We start from the raw sequence: 17,647 nt of genomic DNA, 5'->3' as shown, positions 1-17,647 counted from the left end.
CAAATAAACAAGAGTCGTATGTAGTGTTGGAAATCAACCGTCTTCACAAAACTATACCCGCCGGATGTACCTTAAGATAGAGACAGAGATAACAGCAGTCAACCAGATATGTACCAATCGTGCACGACGTCGCTTAACATCAAAAATATATTGCGAGTTGGTGCATTTAAAGTCGAAAATACGTAAAGTATAAAAAAAAACATCACTAGCAAGGCACTCAACGTGTTAAAAATGTTCATTCGACTTTTCGCCAAAATATTTGTTCCACTCGGTATATTTTTGAAAAAGCCGCGAAAACTCTGGCACAGACTTGTTTATTTTTTTCCCCTCTTTGGAATCTTCGCGCATGCGCAGGACCTACGCATTTTAACGACCGCGCTTCGAAGCGCACTTTTCTTTTTGTGGAATGTGGACTTGCTTCTTGCTTGTGGAGTATGTGGAGGCAGAGGGCAGAGCAATAGAGCATCTGAGCATTGCTTATGCTTATTTGCTTCTGCTTCATTTCATTTCTTGACGTTCGAAACTATTTTAACTGTTGAAGGAAGCTCCTCGTTTGCTTTTCCGAACAGTATTCATCAAATTAACACTGCGATTTGGTAAGTATTTAACCTAACCCTATAATAACACTAATCAAGTAATCACTACTCCTTGCGTTTAAACTAACCCTACTTATAATAACACTGGTCACTGCTCGTTCCTCTTTTTCGTGTTAATTTAATCAAATACTTCAAAACCGTAAGTCCCTTTGAATTCATTTTGTTGTGCGTGTTTGCATGAACAGGAAAGCTGTTTTTAAACTTTTACAGAAGACCAGCCCACCAGCCACAGTTACCTAATTAGAGGTTTCTATTAATGTACTTAATTTTAGCACCCATTCAATATTAATATTAGTTATCTACCTGTTGACAGTGTTCATTTTCACTAGGTATGAAAAAGTCAAAAAGTGTTGCATTACCTTTAGTTTGGTCATGTGACTCATGTGCTGGGTTGGGGAAGGCAAGGTTGGTAAACTTGCCTTGTTTTAGCCGCGTTTTGCACTGAGGTAACACGTTCCAAGATGCCACTGCTTACGTCCTGAATCTTGTTCAAAGAAACAAATGAACTTTCACATTGGAGTAACAACCAACATGTGACAATAAAAATGACCTGTGTAGGATTCAAAAAATAATTTTTCCCACAAACAATCACAAGTAGCAACTAACAAAACTCCAGACTGTTGGTGTTGAAGTAACACTGTTACTTGTTTCCATGGTTCAAGTAGCAACATGTATCCTCAGGCCGTGGTTATGAACAGGGCCATCGTAGGACATTTCGACTTTTCGCCAAAATATTTGTTCCACTCGGTATATTTTTGAAAAAGCCGCGAAAACTCTGGCACAGACTTGTTTATTTTTTTCCCCTCTTTGGAATCTTCGCGCATGCGCAGGACCTACGCATTTTAACGACCGCGCTTCGAAGCGCACTTTTCTTTTTGTGGAATGTGGACTTGCTTCTTGCTTGTGGAGTATGTGGAGGCAGAGGGCAGAGCAATAGAGCATCTGAGCATTGCTTATGCTTATTTGCTTCTGCTTCATTTCATTTCTTGACGTTCGAAACTATTTTAACTGTTGAAGGAAGCTCCTCGTTTGCTTTTCCGAACAGTATTCATCAAATTAACACTGCGATTTGGTAAGTATTTAACCTAACCCTATAATAACACTAATCAAGTAATCACTACTCCTTGCGTTTAAACTAACCCTACTTATAATAACACTGGTCACTGCTCGTTCCTCTTTTTCGTGTTAATTTAATCAAATACTTCAAAACCGTAAGTCCCTTTGAATTCATTTTGTTGTGCGTGTTTGCATGAACAGGAAAGCTGTTTTTAAACTTTTACAGAAGACCAGCCCACCAGCCACAGTTACCTAATTAGAGGTTTCTATTAATGTACTTAATTTTAGCACCCATTCAATATTAATATTAGTTATCTACCTGTTGACAGTGTTCATTTTCACTAGGTATGAAAAAGTCAAAAAGTGTTGCATTACCTTTAGTTTGGTCATGTGACTCATGTGCTGGGTTGGGGAAGGCAAGGTTGGTAAACTTGCCTTGTTTTAGCCGCGTTTTGCACTGAGGTAACACGTTCCAAGATGCCACTGCTTACGTCCTGAATCTTGTTCAAAGAAACAAATGAACTTTCACATTGGAGTAACAACCAACATGTGACAATAAAAATGACCTGTCAAGAGAATTTAGATCCGAAACTAGATAAAAGCTCATATAAAATTGGTGTACAGAAGTATGATTGGACAAAGGTATAGTACCCACCATCATTTCATGAAAGATGTAGTAGTTTCATGAGCTTTGGATTGGAAGAAAAAAAATCATTGGATTTTAGGCTCCTTTGGCCATTGTAGCCTTGTAGAGACCCTTTTTACTTTCTATTACCCTTATTTGAAGTTAGTCTTTTAGTTTACTGAATGTAAAAAATGTATTTAACATTAATACCAACCTCAGTGGTGTAGTGGCTAACATGTTGGATTTCAGACCTGGAGTTTGATGGTTTGAGTCCAAGTGAAGGCATAAAATTTATTTAATTACCCATGTGTAACACAATTAAAAAGTCCATAATTTACCTATGCATATTTAATTACCTTTGCAATCTAATAATACTACTTATCCTCTCTGATATTTTTTTTTATTACTATTATTAGATCCACTTCAAAGATTTCACCCCAGAACAATGTCAACATCTTTGGGAAGAAATACAAACTCATCAAAGAAAGTTTCGTACTTTGGGAGATCTATTAAAGGATGCAAAATCTTGGAATGAAGATCCTAAGAGAAAGAAAGCAACAAAGAAAGTAATCGAAGGACTACCCAAGAAGCCCATGTCTTCTTACTTGGTGTTTTTCAAGAAAGAATACAAGAAGATGAAAGAAAAAGATCCATCAATGTCTTGTGTAAGTCACTTACAGATTCTTTTATCCACACAAGTGCTGACTGCAGACTTGCATTTGTCAGAATATTGTATTCAAAAACTGGTGCATTTCTAACCTGATGGAAATGATGTTCCTGAGTGTGCACTAGTTCAAATATAGTGAAACTTATTGATAATAATAATAATAGACTCTTGAGTGGAAGGTAACCACTAGGCGAGGTTAACGCCGGAGGCGTTCTCTACCACTTTACCCTTAGAGCTCCATTATTATGTGGTCAAAATCTCAAATAAATGATAAAATTCCATGCCTCGGCTGAGATCGAACCCACGCCCTCCTGTTTACCAGGCAAGCGTCTTACCACTACGCTACCAAGGCAGGTTGATCACCTAAAAAACTGTAGGCAATAGGTATTCTCTTTAATTAAACTTCCAGCATTTCTACAAAATTTTTCCAGGATCCAGCCTTCCAGTTTATGCTTAACTATGGATAGGTACCTCTATTAGAATATTATTAGATAGGTACTCCTTTTTTACCATTTGGTACATCTGTTACTAGTTATTGGGTTTTATTATTTTGTTATATTGCCATTATTTTTCTTTGTCATTATTTATGTTTACAGATAGCTGCTTCAAAAATATTGGCTGAGAAATTTAAAATGTTATCTCCACATAAAAAAGCTCACCTCATGGAAGAAGTTCAGGCTGGGGTGGATGCCTACAAAACGAAAATGGTTCTCTTTCAGTAAGTAAATATTCTTTCTCCTTGAAAAAATTTAGCTGAAAAAGCAACTGGAATCACCAATCCATTCATTGCTGGCAACAGTCATGATCTTAAAGCAACATATACTATTGAAGCATGTGGCTTGCTGCCGTTCATTAAGAGTTTGGAGCGTGCTTTGTACATTTGCCTCAGTGGAGTGGAGTAACATTTGGTTCTTCCACATCTTGAATGATTTATGTAGGTATACGCGTTTGATTTGATTCTGAAAGTTTCAAAGAAATTTTCAATATTTGAGAGCTCCAAATACGCGGAAAACAGGCCTTAAATTGGTCACATGAAGGAAAGGCAACTATTTTCCACTTGTTTCCAGAGAGGAGCACCCTGATTTTGTGGCAGACAAACCTGTTTCACAACCAACTGAAAAGCATGCCCCAGACACTCCTAGGTATCTCCACATAAAAAAGCTCACCTCATGGAAGAAGTTCAGGCTGGGGTGGATGCCTACAAAACGAAAATGGTTCTCTTTCAGTAAGTGAATATTCTTTCTCCTTGAAAAAATCTAGCTGAAAAAGCAACTTGAATCACCAATCCATTCATTGCTGGCAACAGTCATGATCTTAAAGCAACATGTATACTATTGAAGCATGTGGCTTGCTGCCGTTCATTTTCATACTTTGAAGAGTTTGAAGCGTGCTTTGTACATTTGCCTCAGTGGAGTGGAGTAACATTTGGTTCTTCCACATCTTGAATGATTTATGTAGGTATACGCGTTTGATTTGGTTCTGAAATTTTCAATATTTGAGAGCTCTAAATACGCAGAAAACAGGCCTTAAATTGGTCACATGAAGGAAAGGCAACTATTTTCCACTTGTTTCAGAGAGGAGCACCCTGATTTTGTGGCAGAAAAACCTTCACAACCAACTGAAAAGCATCCCCCAGACACTCCTAGAACTCCTTTCAAAATATTCTGTGATGAAAAAGCTTGCGAGTATCCTAAAGGGAATGTGAAAAATCTGCAGGCGAAACTAAAAGAAGATTGGAACAGTTTGGATGATCGCCAAAAAGTTGAATATATCCACAATGCAAAAGTGGAATATTTGAAATTGAAAAAGACTGCAGACAACGATCAACTACGTCAGAGCAAACCTAATGTCAGCAAGGAAGAAGATAAAATTTACTTGAGTGTATTAGGTAAGTACTTCATGGAAAAAGTGTTTTTCAACCATATTAGAGGAACTGAGGAACTGTGGTTCAAAGTCGAGACCTAAATATCTTTGTTAAAAAATAAAAATGAAAGTTCAATTCTTTTTTACTTTTTTTTATATACCCATACCATTACCGGGTACAAAAAAAAATGTTCCTGAACACAACACGGGTATCTAGACGTCAAACTGTCAGGAACAGTATTATATTATAGGGAATAACTAGTGGTTGACCCGTCCTTTGTACAGGACCACCGCACAAACACCCACACCACCCACCACACCCATTACATACACCACACAGCCACACACACGGTCGCGCTACGCGCTCCCTATGTTTCCTATCCTGTCTTCCTTCTCTCTTCGATTTCGGGACGATAAGACCATAGCAGTTACAGTTCCCTCTGTCAAACCTTTAAAAAAAAAATCAACCATATGAAGGGTAATGGATATAATTATGACATACCATCATATTGATTTTTTCCTCCTTCTAATTTTTGCCCCTTTAAAATATTTTACAGGCGTCCCAGTAAAGCCACCTTGCTCCGGTTATAACCTGTTCTCTCAAGAATATTTGCAATGTGAGGAATCAAAGTTCTTAACAACGAAGGAACGAATGAAGCCGCCATTTTGAATCAGGATGGAATGTGACAATTTTAAGTAGCCTATGTCACCCCGAGTACTCTTCTTAACAACCAAAATTTTTTTTATCAAAATCGGTCGCTTTCACGATTCTAAGCAATGTACAGACAAATCTACAATTTGATTTATATAGACTTCTGGAATCGTGGCAGTATACAACTTTTATTTTGCCCTAATGGAAGGCTTTCAAGAGGCAGTCGAAATGTATCTCACATTTCAAACTTAATGCCTACATACGAAGGGTACCTACCATCAAATAATACAACATAAACATTTCTAAAATATCACAACTTTGAAAAGTCAGTTAAAGTTATATTGTATTTATTTTATATTTAAAAAATTCAAACAAATTATTTTCCTTTTCACATAGCCTTGATACTTGGTGTGCAAATAAATAAAAATCCTTTCTATACCATGGCCCATATAAAGGTGGCGTTCCGATCCTAGCTGCCGGGCAGCGCGACCCGGCAGTGCTGCCGAGCTGCCTGGTCGCGCCATAAAGGTGACGTTCCGATCCTAGCTGCCGGGTCGCGCGACTTCCATTACAAACGTAAGGTAAACTGGGATAATTTTTATAAATTTGAAAATTTTCATGCAGTAATTATTTTATTTAGTATATTTACTGTTATTTCTCATTTCGTTCATTTTTAGGCGGGCCGCAAAAATGAGCTCGCGGGCCGCGGGTTGGACAAGCCTGCTCTAAAGTATATATCGAAGTTTTATATGGGCTAATCCAAATAAAAATCCAACTTAAAAATTAATCTTGAATTTTAATCGTTGTCGGTTTTCTTTGGTGATAATTTGATATTGATTATTTCATTTCCAGAAACTTTCGCAGTATGAGAAGCATTATTCAGACTTCTTGACCACATTAAAGTCAACTGAACTTTCCAACTTTTTAAAATACAACGTAAGTAAAATATTCTGTACAAAATCTTCCTTAGAGATGGGGTTTCACAAGGATGATGCTCCTTAAAAAGCTACATACAAGTACGAAGTTGGGTTGATATGTACGATGAAATTGAAGAAGGGAGTTCTTTATCATTGAAATCCCAGTAGGCTTATTTCTTTTCCTCTTTTGAGGATAATGCTCTTTATAACATCATAAAATAGAGATGACTTTTGGGGCCATCAAAATGAACCTGTCCAAGTGTTCATTGTTAACAATTTTTTTAAAGCCATGGTATTGGTATATATATATAATTTTAAATCTGTCTAAAAGACAGGTATCAACCGAGTTTCCTCCACTTCTCACGGTCCTGCGCATCTTCTTTCATCTCCTGGTAACTTCTCCCTCTTTTCACATCACTTATTAACCCGAATCTCATTCTACCTCTTCCTCTCTTTCCCTCGATTTTTCCTTCCATTATTCTTCTCTGGAGACAATTTCTACGAAGTATGTGTCCCAACCAAGATGTTTTCCTCTTTCTAATTGCCCCCATCAATGTTCTCTTTTCTCCCATTCTTTTCAACACTTCTTCATTTCTCACCTTATCTGTCCACTTCACACCTTCCATTCTTCTCCACAACCACATTTCAAAACTCTCTAAGTACTTCTCTTCTCTCCTTCTTATAATCCAACTTTCACACCCATATAACAGTACACTCCACACGTAACACTTTGCAAATCTTACTCTCAAACTAACTGGTATTTTTCTCGCCGTTAATAGATTTCTCACTTTCTTATAAGAAAGTGAGAAAGTGGTAATATTTATGTGGGTATAAGCTACTATATACCCACATAAATATTACCTACATTAGTAGATAGGTACTATATAAATTATACCTACCTTTACTTCTTCACTGTAGTCTTTTATAGAGAAGACGAGACAACTTTTTTTTTCTCCAATGGGTAAAAAAATCTTTTTCGCCTCGAAAGCGACCATTTTTCCTCTTTGTGGTACAACTCGCGAGTACGTTTCAAAAAGGTAAACAAGTTGATAAGGCACGAAAAGCAATGGACGTGTGTTTATCTTGATTCAAGTGTTTTTCTGAAAATCTGAAACAAATTTTTACTGCTAATAAAATCTGACAAAGTGTTTTCAGTTATCGATTTACCTAAGGTATTTGCTGAGTTGGAGTTCCACGTTTCTTCGGAAATCTAATGGACACCCTGGCACCTTCTGACAACGTGAACACAAGTGAAATGGAAATGTATCTTCCTTCTTGTAGACCTGTATTTCTCATCTCAAATTGAGTGCCCGTTTCAAGTACTAAGCTATCTCAGAGGTAATTGTAATTTTCAGTTCAATCTACAACATTTGATAGCTTTGTAGTCAAAAAATAAAACCCTACTTCAAAGGAACTTTCAATGATAAGAAGCCTTTGAGTTTTTTTTTTTTTTTTTTTAGTTTTACAAATCCCCTATTTATTGTTTGTTTTCAGAATAATACATCTGCCTCCCAAGATTCCGAGTAAGCTGTTTTATATTTTGCGTATGCTGCGTAGGTAATAAAAGCCATCCTCTCTTGGAGGGTTTCAGCAGTCATTAAATATAAGTTCTGTGGATCAACTTGAAAAGGAGAACCAAAAGGCAGATATATTTTGCAGAACTTCAAAGAATTATGAGATCACAGAAAGAAGGTAGGTATAAGGTTAAAATTATAAAAAAAAAAAAATATGAAAAATATATAAATCTGGGGGTTAAAATTTACATTGAGACAATTTGGTTTATTAATGATTTATTTATTTCAATAGATTTCAAAAGCTATCCTAAGAATAATAAATAAAAACCCTCATGACAATTTATTATTGTCAGCTTAATGTCTGTCTTGTTAGAGCTAGGTCGCGGGTTCGATTACCGTCTGAGGTGAACTTCCTAGATAAGGTTCGTTCTTGTAACGGATAAGGTTCGTTCTTGTAACGGCTTTCTGTCTTCTATTGCAGGATTATAAGACGTCCGTTTTTACAGTTCCCTTATCAACCCCTAAAGAAAGTTATAGATTTTATTATTATTATTATTAGCCGGATGTTAAGCTCTTGTATCACATGTGGCTGATGTTTGAGTTTGTATCTTGATGGAAGACTCAGTAACTTAGTGAAGTTCCATAACAATAAATGTAAAATAAATAACTTATACTCTTCACCGGATGGTAAGGGTATTTTTATTTATAGAAAAACAGACATGTTTCGCCCACTGGGCATCATCAGTGTATAAACAGGGTGATTATAATGAAGAAAAATGTCCATATATATAAACTTTTGAAGACATTGCACAAAAAATAAAGTTCAAAGATGAAAATTTATATATTATAAAATTATAAAACACTGATGATGCCCAGTGGGCGAAACATGTCTGTTTTTTCTATAAATAAAAATACGCTACCAACCCAGTGAAGAGTATAAGTTATTTCTTTTACATTTATTGTTTGAGTTTGTTCTGATTTCAGGTTCACACTAGCACCACCTCTATACAATTCCACACCCGTGGTACAGAACATCATGAATGGCAAAAGACGTCAGTCTTAGCCCGACATTCACGAAGTCCTGAAAATCTAGATACATATCCATGGAAAATCATCGAGTTTTCAAAATTAACTCATTCGAGGTGAATCATAAAGCCACCTGTTCCATACTCCTATTTGTCATGTTAAGATGATAGTGTTGTCCTTTATAAAATTAAGCAAGCCTTGTGGCCTAGGGCGTACCACAATTGGTTTATAGACGGGAGGTCCCGGGTTCCATTCTTGGTGGGGTCAAAGTTTTTTCGGCTTGGAAGACTGAGGTGCACTCAGCCTCGTGAGGTCAATTGAGTAGCTACTTCAATCGAGGACGGCTCGAATAATTAATTCATGATTTGTTTGACTGGAATTTTTTATTATTACATATTATTATTTCATAGTGAAGAAAACTAGAATGCCTTTAGGAAAACAGGAATGGAACCTGAATATTATTGGTCTCTCTGGTAAATGATAACTGACTTGGCTGATCCCACTAAACAAATTGTTTCCTAGTGACCACACATGGCACAAAGGCTGCAAATAATTTTGAGGTGTATGCCAGGTAATTTATTGTTCCATGTGACCGACATAACTTGCATAGAATATTGTTGTTGTTGTTGTTATTATTGTTCAATATATTAAATTTCTTAGACTCTATATGACATACCATCATATTGATTTTTTCCTCCTTCTAATTTTTGCCCCTTTAAAATATTTTACAGGCGTCCCAGTAAAGCCACCTTGCTCCGGTTATAACCTGTTCTCTCAAGAATATTTGCAATGTGAGGAATCAAAGTTCTTAACAACGAAGGAACGAATGAAAGTCCTGTCTGAAAAATGGCATAGTTTTACTAAAGAGGAAAAAGAAGAATACAATAAAAGACAGAAAAAGGTAGGTTAAACAGTTCTTCAAGTACATGTCTGGGGGACATTAAACGGGAAATAGACGGTGGTAACGAATGAAAGTCCTGTCTGAAAAATGGCATAGTTTTACTAAAGAGGAAAAAGAAGAATACAATAAAAGACAGAAAAAGGTAGGTTACGCAGTTCTTCAAGTACATGTCTGGGGGACATTAAACGGGAAATAGACGGTGGGTGGACTTTAAACTGGGAGTATACCCTTGCTAAAGAAATAGTAAAGGGCATCCACTCGTAAAATTTGTAGCCAAAACCAAATGTCAGCCCAAAGCAATCGTCCTAGTTAGGGCTGAATGAGAGGCCGGCCTGTACACGGGAAAAAACATTTCCTTGATAAAATGTCTTTTTGTTTGTTTAGACTGCGGGAGTAAAGGGACTTTTCAGTCTCATTCTGGCAGGATAAACAAGGTATATTCTATTCTATCCCAAAGCAATCGTCCTAGTTAGGGCTGAATGAGAGGCCGGCCTGTACACGGGAAAAAACATTTCCTTGATAAAATGTCTTTTTGTTTATAATACACTCATCCGTCGTTATCAAAGGGATGAAAGTCAGCTGTGATAGTTTCATAAAAATTCCTCAAATCTGACAGAAAGCTGGGTGCAGGGTGGTGAGTGAACCTGAATAGTTTGGAGCAACTCGACGCCAAACTTTAATTTATGAAATATTTCATTATTATTTATACATAGGTCTCTTTTATTTAGCCAAAGGGCTATAACTTTTTTTTTTTTTTTTTTTTATGTGAATATAAAATTGTGTACTACCTCCATGTTTTCTATACCTACATAAGTAATAGGTACATTTTGTTGTGAGATGTTATAATTTATAATGAACCTTTTTCTTAAAGAATAAACTGATCTCAAGTTGACCCTTTTATATATTTTTATAACAATTTCGATTTTTTTTTTTTTTTTTTTATGTGAATATAAAATTGTGTACTACCTCCATGTTTTCTATACCTACATAAGTAATAGGTACATTTTGTTATGAGATGTTATAATTTATAATAAACCTTTTTCTTAAAGAATAAACTGATCTCAAGTTGACCCTTTTATATATTTTTATAACAATTTCGTCCATGTTATTAATTTTGTTAGATGTTAGATTCTTATCAATCCTCTTCCACTATCAAATGATGGATAGTTTGTTTTCTCATTGTTCTGGATTTGTAACTAGAGGAACTGTGGTTCAAATTCGAGACCTAAATATCTTTGTTAATTAAAAAATAAAAATGAAAGTTCAATTATTTTTTACTTTTTTTTATATACCCATACCATTACCGGGTACAAAAAAAATGTTCCTGAACACAACACGGGTATCTAGACGTCAAACTGTCAGGGACAGTATTATATTATAGGGAATAACTAGTGGTTGACCCGTCCTTTGTACGGGACCACCGCGCACCCACACCACACACACACCCATTACATACACCACACACACACGGTCGCGCTACGCGCTCCCTATGTCCCACAATGGAGCATAATAGGCATAACTTTGAACCGCCGCCATTTTGAATCAGGATGGAATGTGACAATTTTAAGTAGCCTATGTCACCCCGAGTACTCTTCTTAACAACCAAAATTTTTTTTTATCAAAATCGGTCGCTTTCACGATTCTAAGCAATGTACAGACAAATCTACAATTTGATTTATATAGATTTTTGGAATCGTGGCAGTATACAACTTTTATTTTGCCCTAATGGGAGGCTTCCAAGAGGCAGTCGAAATGTATCTCACATTTCAAACACAATGCCTACATACGAAAGGTACAATCAAATAATACAACATGAACATTTCTAAAATATCACAACAACTTTGAAAAGTCAGTTAAAGTTATATTGTATTTATTTAATATTTAAAAAGTTTAAAATAAACAAATTATTTTCCTTTTCACATAGCCTTGATACTTGGCGTGCAAATAAATAAAAATCCTTTCTATACCATGGCCATGGCCCATTTAACACTCAGCTAGAGAATTGCCCACCTCTTAGTGGGTATTAAGAACGGAGCACCGACGCTCAACCCTAGGCTAGGTCCGACCCAAGAGAAAATAAATAAACTATGCTAATGAATAGAAGCGGTCTTAATGGAGTGTAGAAAATAAAAAAATTCAGCTTTTTTTTTTCCTTTGTAGCTACTCGATTGTCCTCACGAGGCTGAGAGCACCCCGAACTCCAAGCACAGAGCCGAAAAAACTTCGATCCTACCGGGAATCAAACCGCATACATACATAACCAAAATCGTTCCGCTTGATCTGCGGGTCGATTTATGAAACCACATTTTCAGTGTAAATTTGTACAAGTTTGTATTGCGAATGGGACAAGCATTTAGGACATTTCCCTGCTAAAAGCTCACCTCTCACTTATCTAAATCACTCAATATCTGTTTCACCTTATCATACACTGGGGTAAATACCTTCCTATATCCACTCTCGTTTAGATGCCGGTAATCGTCATAGGCGGTTCTTGCCTAAATGTTTGGGGGGGCTTGATTTTGAAGGTACACCTTCAAAATTTTGATTTAGCTTTATGAAAAAAATCTGTGTGAACATCACACGACTTTCCTTATCCTATTGAATGATGCTTATTTGAGTATTATTTTACCCTAACTTTTACCATATCTCTAACCGTTTAGTCGGTATAGCTGAAAACCGCCGTTTTACCCCAACTTTTACCATATCTCTAACCGTTTAATCGGTATAGTTGAAAACCGCCAAAAAAAGGTCGAAATCCGTCCAAAAGCGGTCAAAATACCGTCAAGCGCAGCACCTATCTTAACTAAACGTTTTCTGTTGCATCCTTGTCACATTTGTAAACTGCATACCAAATTTCAAGTCTCTAGCTCATATCGTTCCCGAGATATTGTTAAACTAGACCGAAAACCGCCAAAAAGCGGTAAAATGCCGCCAAGCGTTGCACCGACTAAACCAAAAGTTCCGATTGTTAAATTACACCGAAAACCGCCAAAAAGCGGTAAAATGCCGCCAAGCGTTGCATCGGTCTTAACCAAAAGTTTCGTGTCGCATTCTCACATTTGACAGCTACATACCAAATTTCAAGTCGCTAGCTCTTACCGTTCTCGAGATATTTTGTTTACAGACAGACACTCAGATACACACACGGACCAATGGCTGAAACTTTGGATTTAGGCTCTAGGGACCTCAAAACGTGTTTTGGCATCAAAAACTGACCATCGAAAATTTGACCCGATTACATTACTTTCCTTCCTATAGGATAAGGAAAGTAAAAAATGGTGTTTTGGATTATTATTCTGAAATCCAATTTTATCTAGTGTAAGAGGCCCTGATAACTTTGGGGGGGCTTAAGCCCCCCAAGCCCCCCCCTATCGCCGCCTATGCCAATAAGGGGAAACAATATCTCAGTATAACTCGATTTTTTTAAATTTTTACATAGGTAACTTAACATCTTTCCTGCCTATTTGTTGGTCATTTTTATTGTTAAATCTATGTATACCATATGTATAAATCTTGTAAGTAAATAAAGAGTATTATGTTGAAAAAAAAACTATTATTCTCGAGCTTGTCAAAGTCAATAATAGTCCGTCCCTTATACCTTTTTATTACTATTGTAATAATAAAGGAAGGACGGACTAAAAACCGAGGCCTCCGGAGGTCCCCTGTTGGCGGCCCTGGCTGCTCAAATCACTGCAACTTCTGCCCATAGAAGATGACACGAGTTGTAAGCTAGGCCACGCAACCAGTTCCAGGTATATAGCCTACATAAGGGTGTGTTTAATCTTGAATGTTGCTCAACATTAGAAACGTTTGATTGTTCCCAGGAAAAAGGGTCCTATGTCATGTTTGCTACTAACATAGGCCCTTCTCCCTAGGAATGATTGAATTGTTTCGCCACTGTTGCGCAACTGTTGCGAATCAAAAAGCCCCCCTTTCACTTATCTAAATCGCTCAATATCTGTTTCACCTTATCATACACTGGGGTAAATACCTTCCTATATCCACTCTCGGTTAGATGCAGGTAATCGTAGAAATCACCCTCTGATATGTGATCCTTGAGCCCCATACCTACACACAAGCTACATTTTCATCAGAAACATTGTTTCTCAACAATCCAGAAATGCTTTTGCAACAATCTAGCAACTTTTTTTCCTCTCCAGCAGATTTATTTCTGAAACATTATTCTTGTCTTTCGGGTGTGTTTAATCTTGAATGTTGCTCAACATTAGAAACGTTTGATTGTTCCCAGGAAAAAGGGTCCTATGTCATGTTTGTGTTTGCTACTAACTAACATATAGGCCCTTCTCCCTAGGAATGATTGAATTGTTTCGCCACTGTTGCGAATCAAAGGCCCCCCTTTCACTTATCTAAATCACTCAATATCTGTTTTACTTTCTCATACACCGGGGTAAAAACCTTCCTATATCCACTCTCTGGTAAAAACATTTGTTGCGCAACTGTTGCGAATCAAAAGCCCCCCCTTTCACTTATCTAAATCACTCAATATCTGTTTTACTTTCTCATACACCGGGGTAAAAACCTTCCTATATCCACTCTCAGTTAAATGCAGGTAATCATAGAAATCGCCCTGGGATATTTCATCCTTACTGATAATCTCATCCTTGTTGTGTTGTATTAGATGTACTTTGGGTCCAAGTGGTGCTGGGGATAGCTTGTCTGCTAGGATTTGGTTTGTGGCCAGGTTCTTTGTCCATAGCTTGTTGATGAGCTTACCGCGCGGCAGGAGTTCCTGGGAAGAAGAAAAAAGAAGGAATTTTAATTGTGTTAAGCATAAATGCTTGTCACAAATGTTGTTCCCTGCTTAATACACTACGCTATATTTTACGACTTGACTTGGACTCGAACCACCAACCTCCAGATCCGAAGTCCACTGTGCTAACCACTAAACCACTGAGGTTGGTCCTGGGAAGATAATGAGAATGATACAAACCTGTTAAGGCGGAGGGGGAGGGCATAAAGTGAGTTTAAACTCCGTTTTAGTTTTTTCTTTTTTTTTCAGAGGTTTGACAGAGGGAACTGCTACAGCTAAGGTCTTATCGTCCCGAAATCGAAGAGAGAAGGAAGACAGGACAGGAGGAAGCCAGCCGTTCCGAGAACGAAAATTATCCGTCTGAAACCAAATGAAATTATTAATTTATTTATATTGTTTTTGTTAATTAATTATTATTAATGTCATAGCATCTGCGGAATAGTGGGTATCACACCCCCTAGGGCTTGCATGCTGAAGGTCCCTGGTTTAATTCCCAATGGCATTGTATTTTTTGTTCTTGGAGTTCAGGGTGCACTCAACTTGGTAAGAAAAATTGAGTACCTAGCTACTTTAACACTTTAAGGACGGCGTGCATCTCTAGAGATGCACAGTACCACTTCCCAGGGGACGGCGTGTATTTCTAGAGGGTGACACCCATTTTTTTGTAAAATCACTGTGAGCCCCTCAAGATTCATGCTACAATGTAATTTTCTATCTACGATTAAAGAGCAGGCTCTGCCACCGTTCAGGATAAAATCCGCCCTGGGCGGGAATCGAACCCGCGGCCTGGCGCTTACAAGGCAGACGCGCTACCAACCAAGCTAACTAGGCTGGCTAACCGTTTAAGATTAACCCTCGGATTAAACAATTTGATTGACTGATTAAAAAAAAAGAAAAAAAATCAGCTTAATCTAATAGTGCATCAGCCTTGTAAGCACTAGGTTGCGGGTTCAATTCCCACGCAGGGTGGATTTCATCCCAAACAGATAAGGTTCGTTCTAAGAACGGCTGGCTTTCTCCTGTCCTGTTTTTCTTACCTACAACCTCCCTAAGACCATAATAAATGTAGATACTCCCTCCCTAGGACCATAATAAATGTAGAGACTCCCTCCCTAAGACCATATTAAATGTAGAGACTCCCTCCCTAAGACCATATTAAATGTAGAGACTCCCTCCCTAAGACCATAATAAATGTAGAGACTCCCTCCCTAAGACCATAATAAATGTAGAGACTCCCTCCCTAGGACCATAATAAATGTAGAGACTCCCTCCCTAAGACCATAATAAATGTAGAGACTCCCTCCCTAAGACCATAATAAATGTAGAGACTCCCTCCCTAAGACCATAATAAATATAGAGACTCCCTCCCTAAGACCATAATAAATGTAGAGACTCCCTCCCTAAGACCATAATAAATGTAGAGACTCCCTCCCTAAGACCATAATAAATATAGAGACTCCCTCCCTAAGACCATAATAAATATAGAGACTCCCTCCCTAAGACCATAATAAATATAGAGACTCCCTCCCTAAGACCATAATAAATATAGAGACTCCCTCCCTAAGACCATAATAAATATAGAGACTCCCTCCCTAAGACCATAATAAATATAGAGACTCCCTCCCTAAGACCATAATAAATATAGAGACTCCCTCCCTAAGACCATAATAAATATAGAGACTCCCTCCCTAAGACCATAATAAATATAGAGACTCCCTCCCTAAGACCATAATAAATATAGAGACTCCCTCCCTAAGACCATAATAAATAAATGTAGAGACTCCCTCCCTAAGACCATAATAAATAAATGTAGAGACTCCCTCCCTAAGACCATAATAAATAAATGTAGAGACTCCCTCCCTAAGACCATAATAAATAAATGTAGAGACTCCCTCCCTAAGACCATAATAAATAAATGTAGAGACTCCCTCCCTAAGACCATAATAAATAAATGTAGAGACTCCCTCCCTAAGACCATAATAAATAAATGTAGAGACTCCCTCCCTAAGACCATAATAAATAAATGTAGAGACTCCCTCCCTAAGACCATAATAAATAAATGTAGAGACTCCCTCCCTAAGACCATAATAAATAAATGTAGAGACTCCCTCCCTAAGACCATAATAAATAAATGTAGAGACTCCCTCCCTAAGACCATAATAAATAAATGTAGAGACTCCCTCCCTAAGACCATAATAAATAAATGTAGAGACTCCCTCCCTAAGACCATAATAAATAAATAAACCTTTGCAATGGGGAGTGTGGGATTGATGTCCGGATACCAGGACATCCAGACCCACTAAAACCCAACCTCTTCCCATTATTTATGAATAATTGATATTATTTCTTGTTTCAGATTGTTCCTTACCCCGCGAACGTTACCGCAGTTACTGAAGAGGAAGTGGAAGACAAGTTCCCCAAATCGTAAGTACTTTAATGCCATTCCGTTTCTCCTGAGGTTAATAATGCCAACAAATAGGTAGGAACCCATTTAAATTTCGAAATTGTTTTTTTTTTTACTCCCAAATTTGGGAGCCTAGCCTACAGTAAAGGAGAAAATCTAAGCTTGAGAGGAGGCCCGGGCCTCCTCGCCTCTAAATACGGCCCTGATGAAGAGTTCAATATAAATATTGATATGTTTTGTCCACGAACTTAACAATAAAGAGGTGCTCTATTAAACTGTTGTTATAATGGAACAACTTGTTCTAAGCCGACAGTCTAAATAAAGCATTAGTTACAGTTATAATATGTATTAATATTCACATCCACAGGGCGCGAGCATTTTTCAAGCTGAAAACTGGACAGTCAAAGGCGGAATGGAAAAAGTTGGAAGTGGAGGAAAAGGAAAAATGGAAGAAGAAGTTTGAGAAAAAGAGGAAAAAATTCGAGAAGGTAAGTCTTCCTGGATTTAGATCAAAGCTACTCTCAGGTCCATAAATCAATGCTGAAATTAATTTCGGCTTCCGCTTAGGTGCACACAATATCTTGCAATTTTTTCCGATTTTTTTTTTTTTTTTTTTTTTTTTTTTTTAATTTTTTCACATTTTACATAAAAAAAA

At 37.3% G+C, this 17,647-nt stretch overlaps 2 protein-coding genes and 2 long non-coding RNA genes across 5 annotated transcripts in view; 3 read left to right on the top strand and 1 right to left on the bottom strand.

Annotated features, from left to right (window-relative positions):
• The first annotated feature begins 2,213 nt into the window (after positions 1–2,213).
• LOC103508216 (nucleolar transcription factor 1-like) lies at positions 2,214–5,477 on the top strand. Its single transcript, XM_008472747.1, has 6 exons — positions 2,214–2,294; positions 2,694–2,942; positions 3,541–3,662; positions 4,012–4,086; positions 4,591–4,832; positions 5,365–5,477. Exons 1-6 carry the CDS (start codon positions 2,214–2,216, stop codon positions 5,475–5,477), a joined length of 882 nt encoding a protein of 293 aa, XP_008470969.1.
• Positions 5,478–6,116: 639 nt separating this feature from the next.
• On the top strand, positions 6,117–17,604 carry LOC103508200. The gene is made up of 3 exons (XR_541311.3): positions 6,117–6,395; positions 16,945–17,012; positions 17,360–17,604. It is a non-coding gene; the product is annotated as an uncharacterized LOC103508200 (long non-coding RNA).
• On the top strand, positions 7,835–9,441 carry LOC113466990. Its single transcript, XR_003391219.1, has 2 exons — positions 7,835–8,068; positions 8,875–9,441. It is a non-coding gene; the product is annotated as an uncharacterized LOC113466990 (long non-coding RNA).
• LOC103508201 (platelet-activating factor acetylhydrolase IB subunit beta) overlaps positions 13,587–17,647 on the bottom strand; it is a 23,919-nt gene continuing 19,858 nt past the window's right edge. For both annotated transcript variants that reach the window (XM_008472733.3, XM_008472732.3), the window contains exon 4: positions 13,587–14,567. In XM_008472733.3, coding sequence (XP_008470955.1) covers positions 14,301–14,567 — 267 coding nt within the window. In that variant the 3' untranslated portion in view covers positions 13,587–14,300. The remainder of the gene's footprint in view (positions 14,568–17,647) is intronic.

This window comes from Diaphorina citri, unplaced genomic scaffold (genome assembly GCF_000475195.1).
Source record: "Diaphorina citri unplaced genomic scaffold, Diaci psyllid genome assembly version 1.1 scaffold378, whole genome shotgun sequence".
Taxonomy (NCBI): Eukaryota; Metazoa; Arthropoda; class Insecta; order Hemiptera; family Psyllidae; genus Diaphorina; species Diaphorina citri.
This window is presented reverse-complemented; position numbering and strand designations above follow the sequence as displayed.

What these genes read in the sequence shown, in the direction of transcription:
- LOC103508216 (XM_008472747.1), top strand. Translation starts at nt 2,214, where the DNA reads ATGACCTGTCAAGAGAATTTAGATCCGAAACTAGATAAAAGCTCATAT. An exon ending in AGAAGTATGATTGGACAAAG is followed by an intron (nt 2,295 to 2,693) that starts GTATAGTACCCA and finishes TACTATTATTAG; the next exon opens with ATCCACTTCAAAGATTTCAC. An exon ending in AAGATCCATCAATGTCTTGT is followed by an intron (nt 2,943 to 3,540) that starts GTAAGTCACTTA and finishes TTATGTTTACAG; the next exon opens with ATAGCTGCTTCAAAAATATT.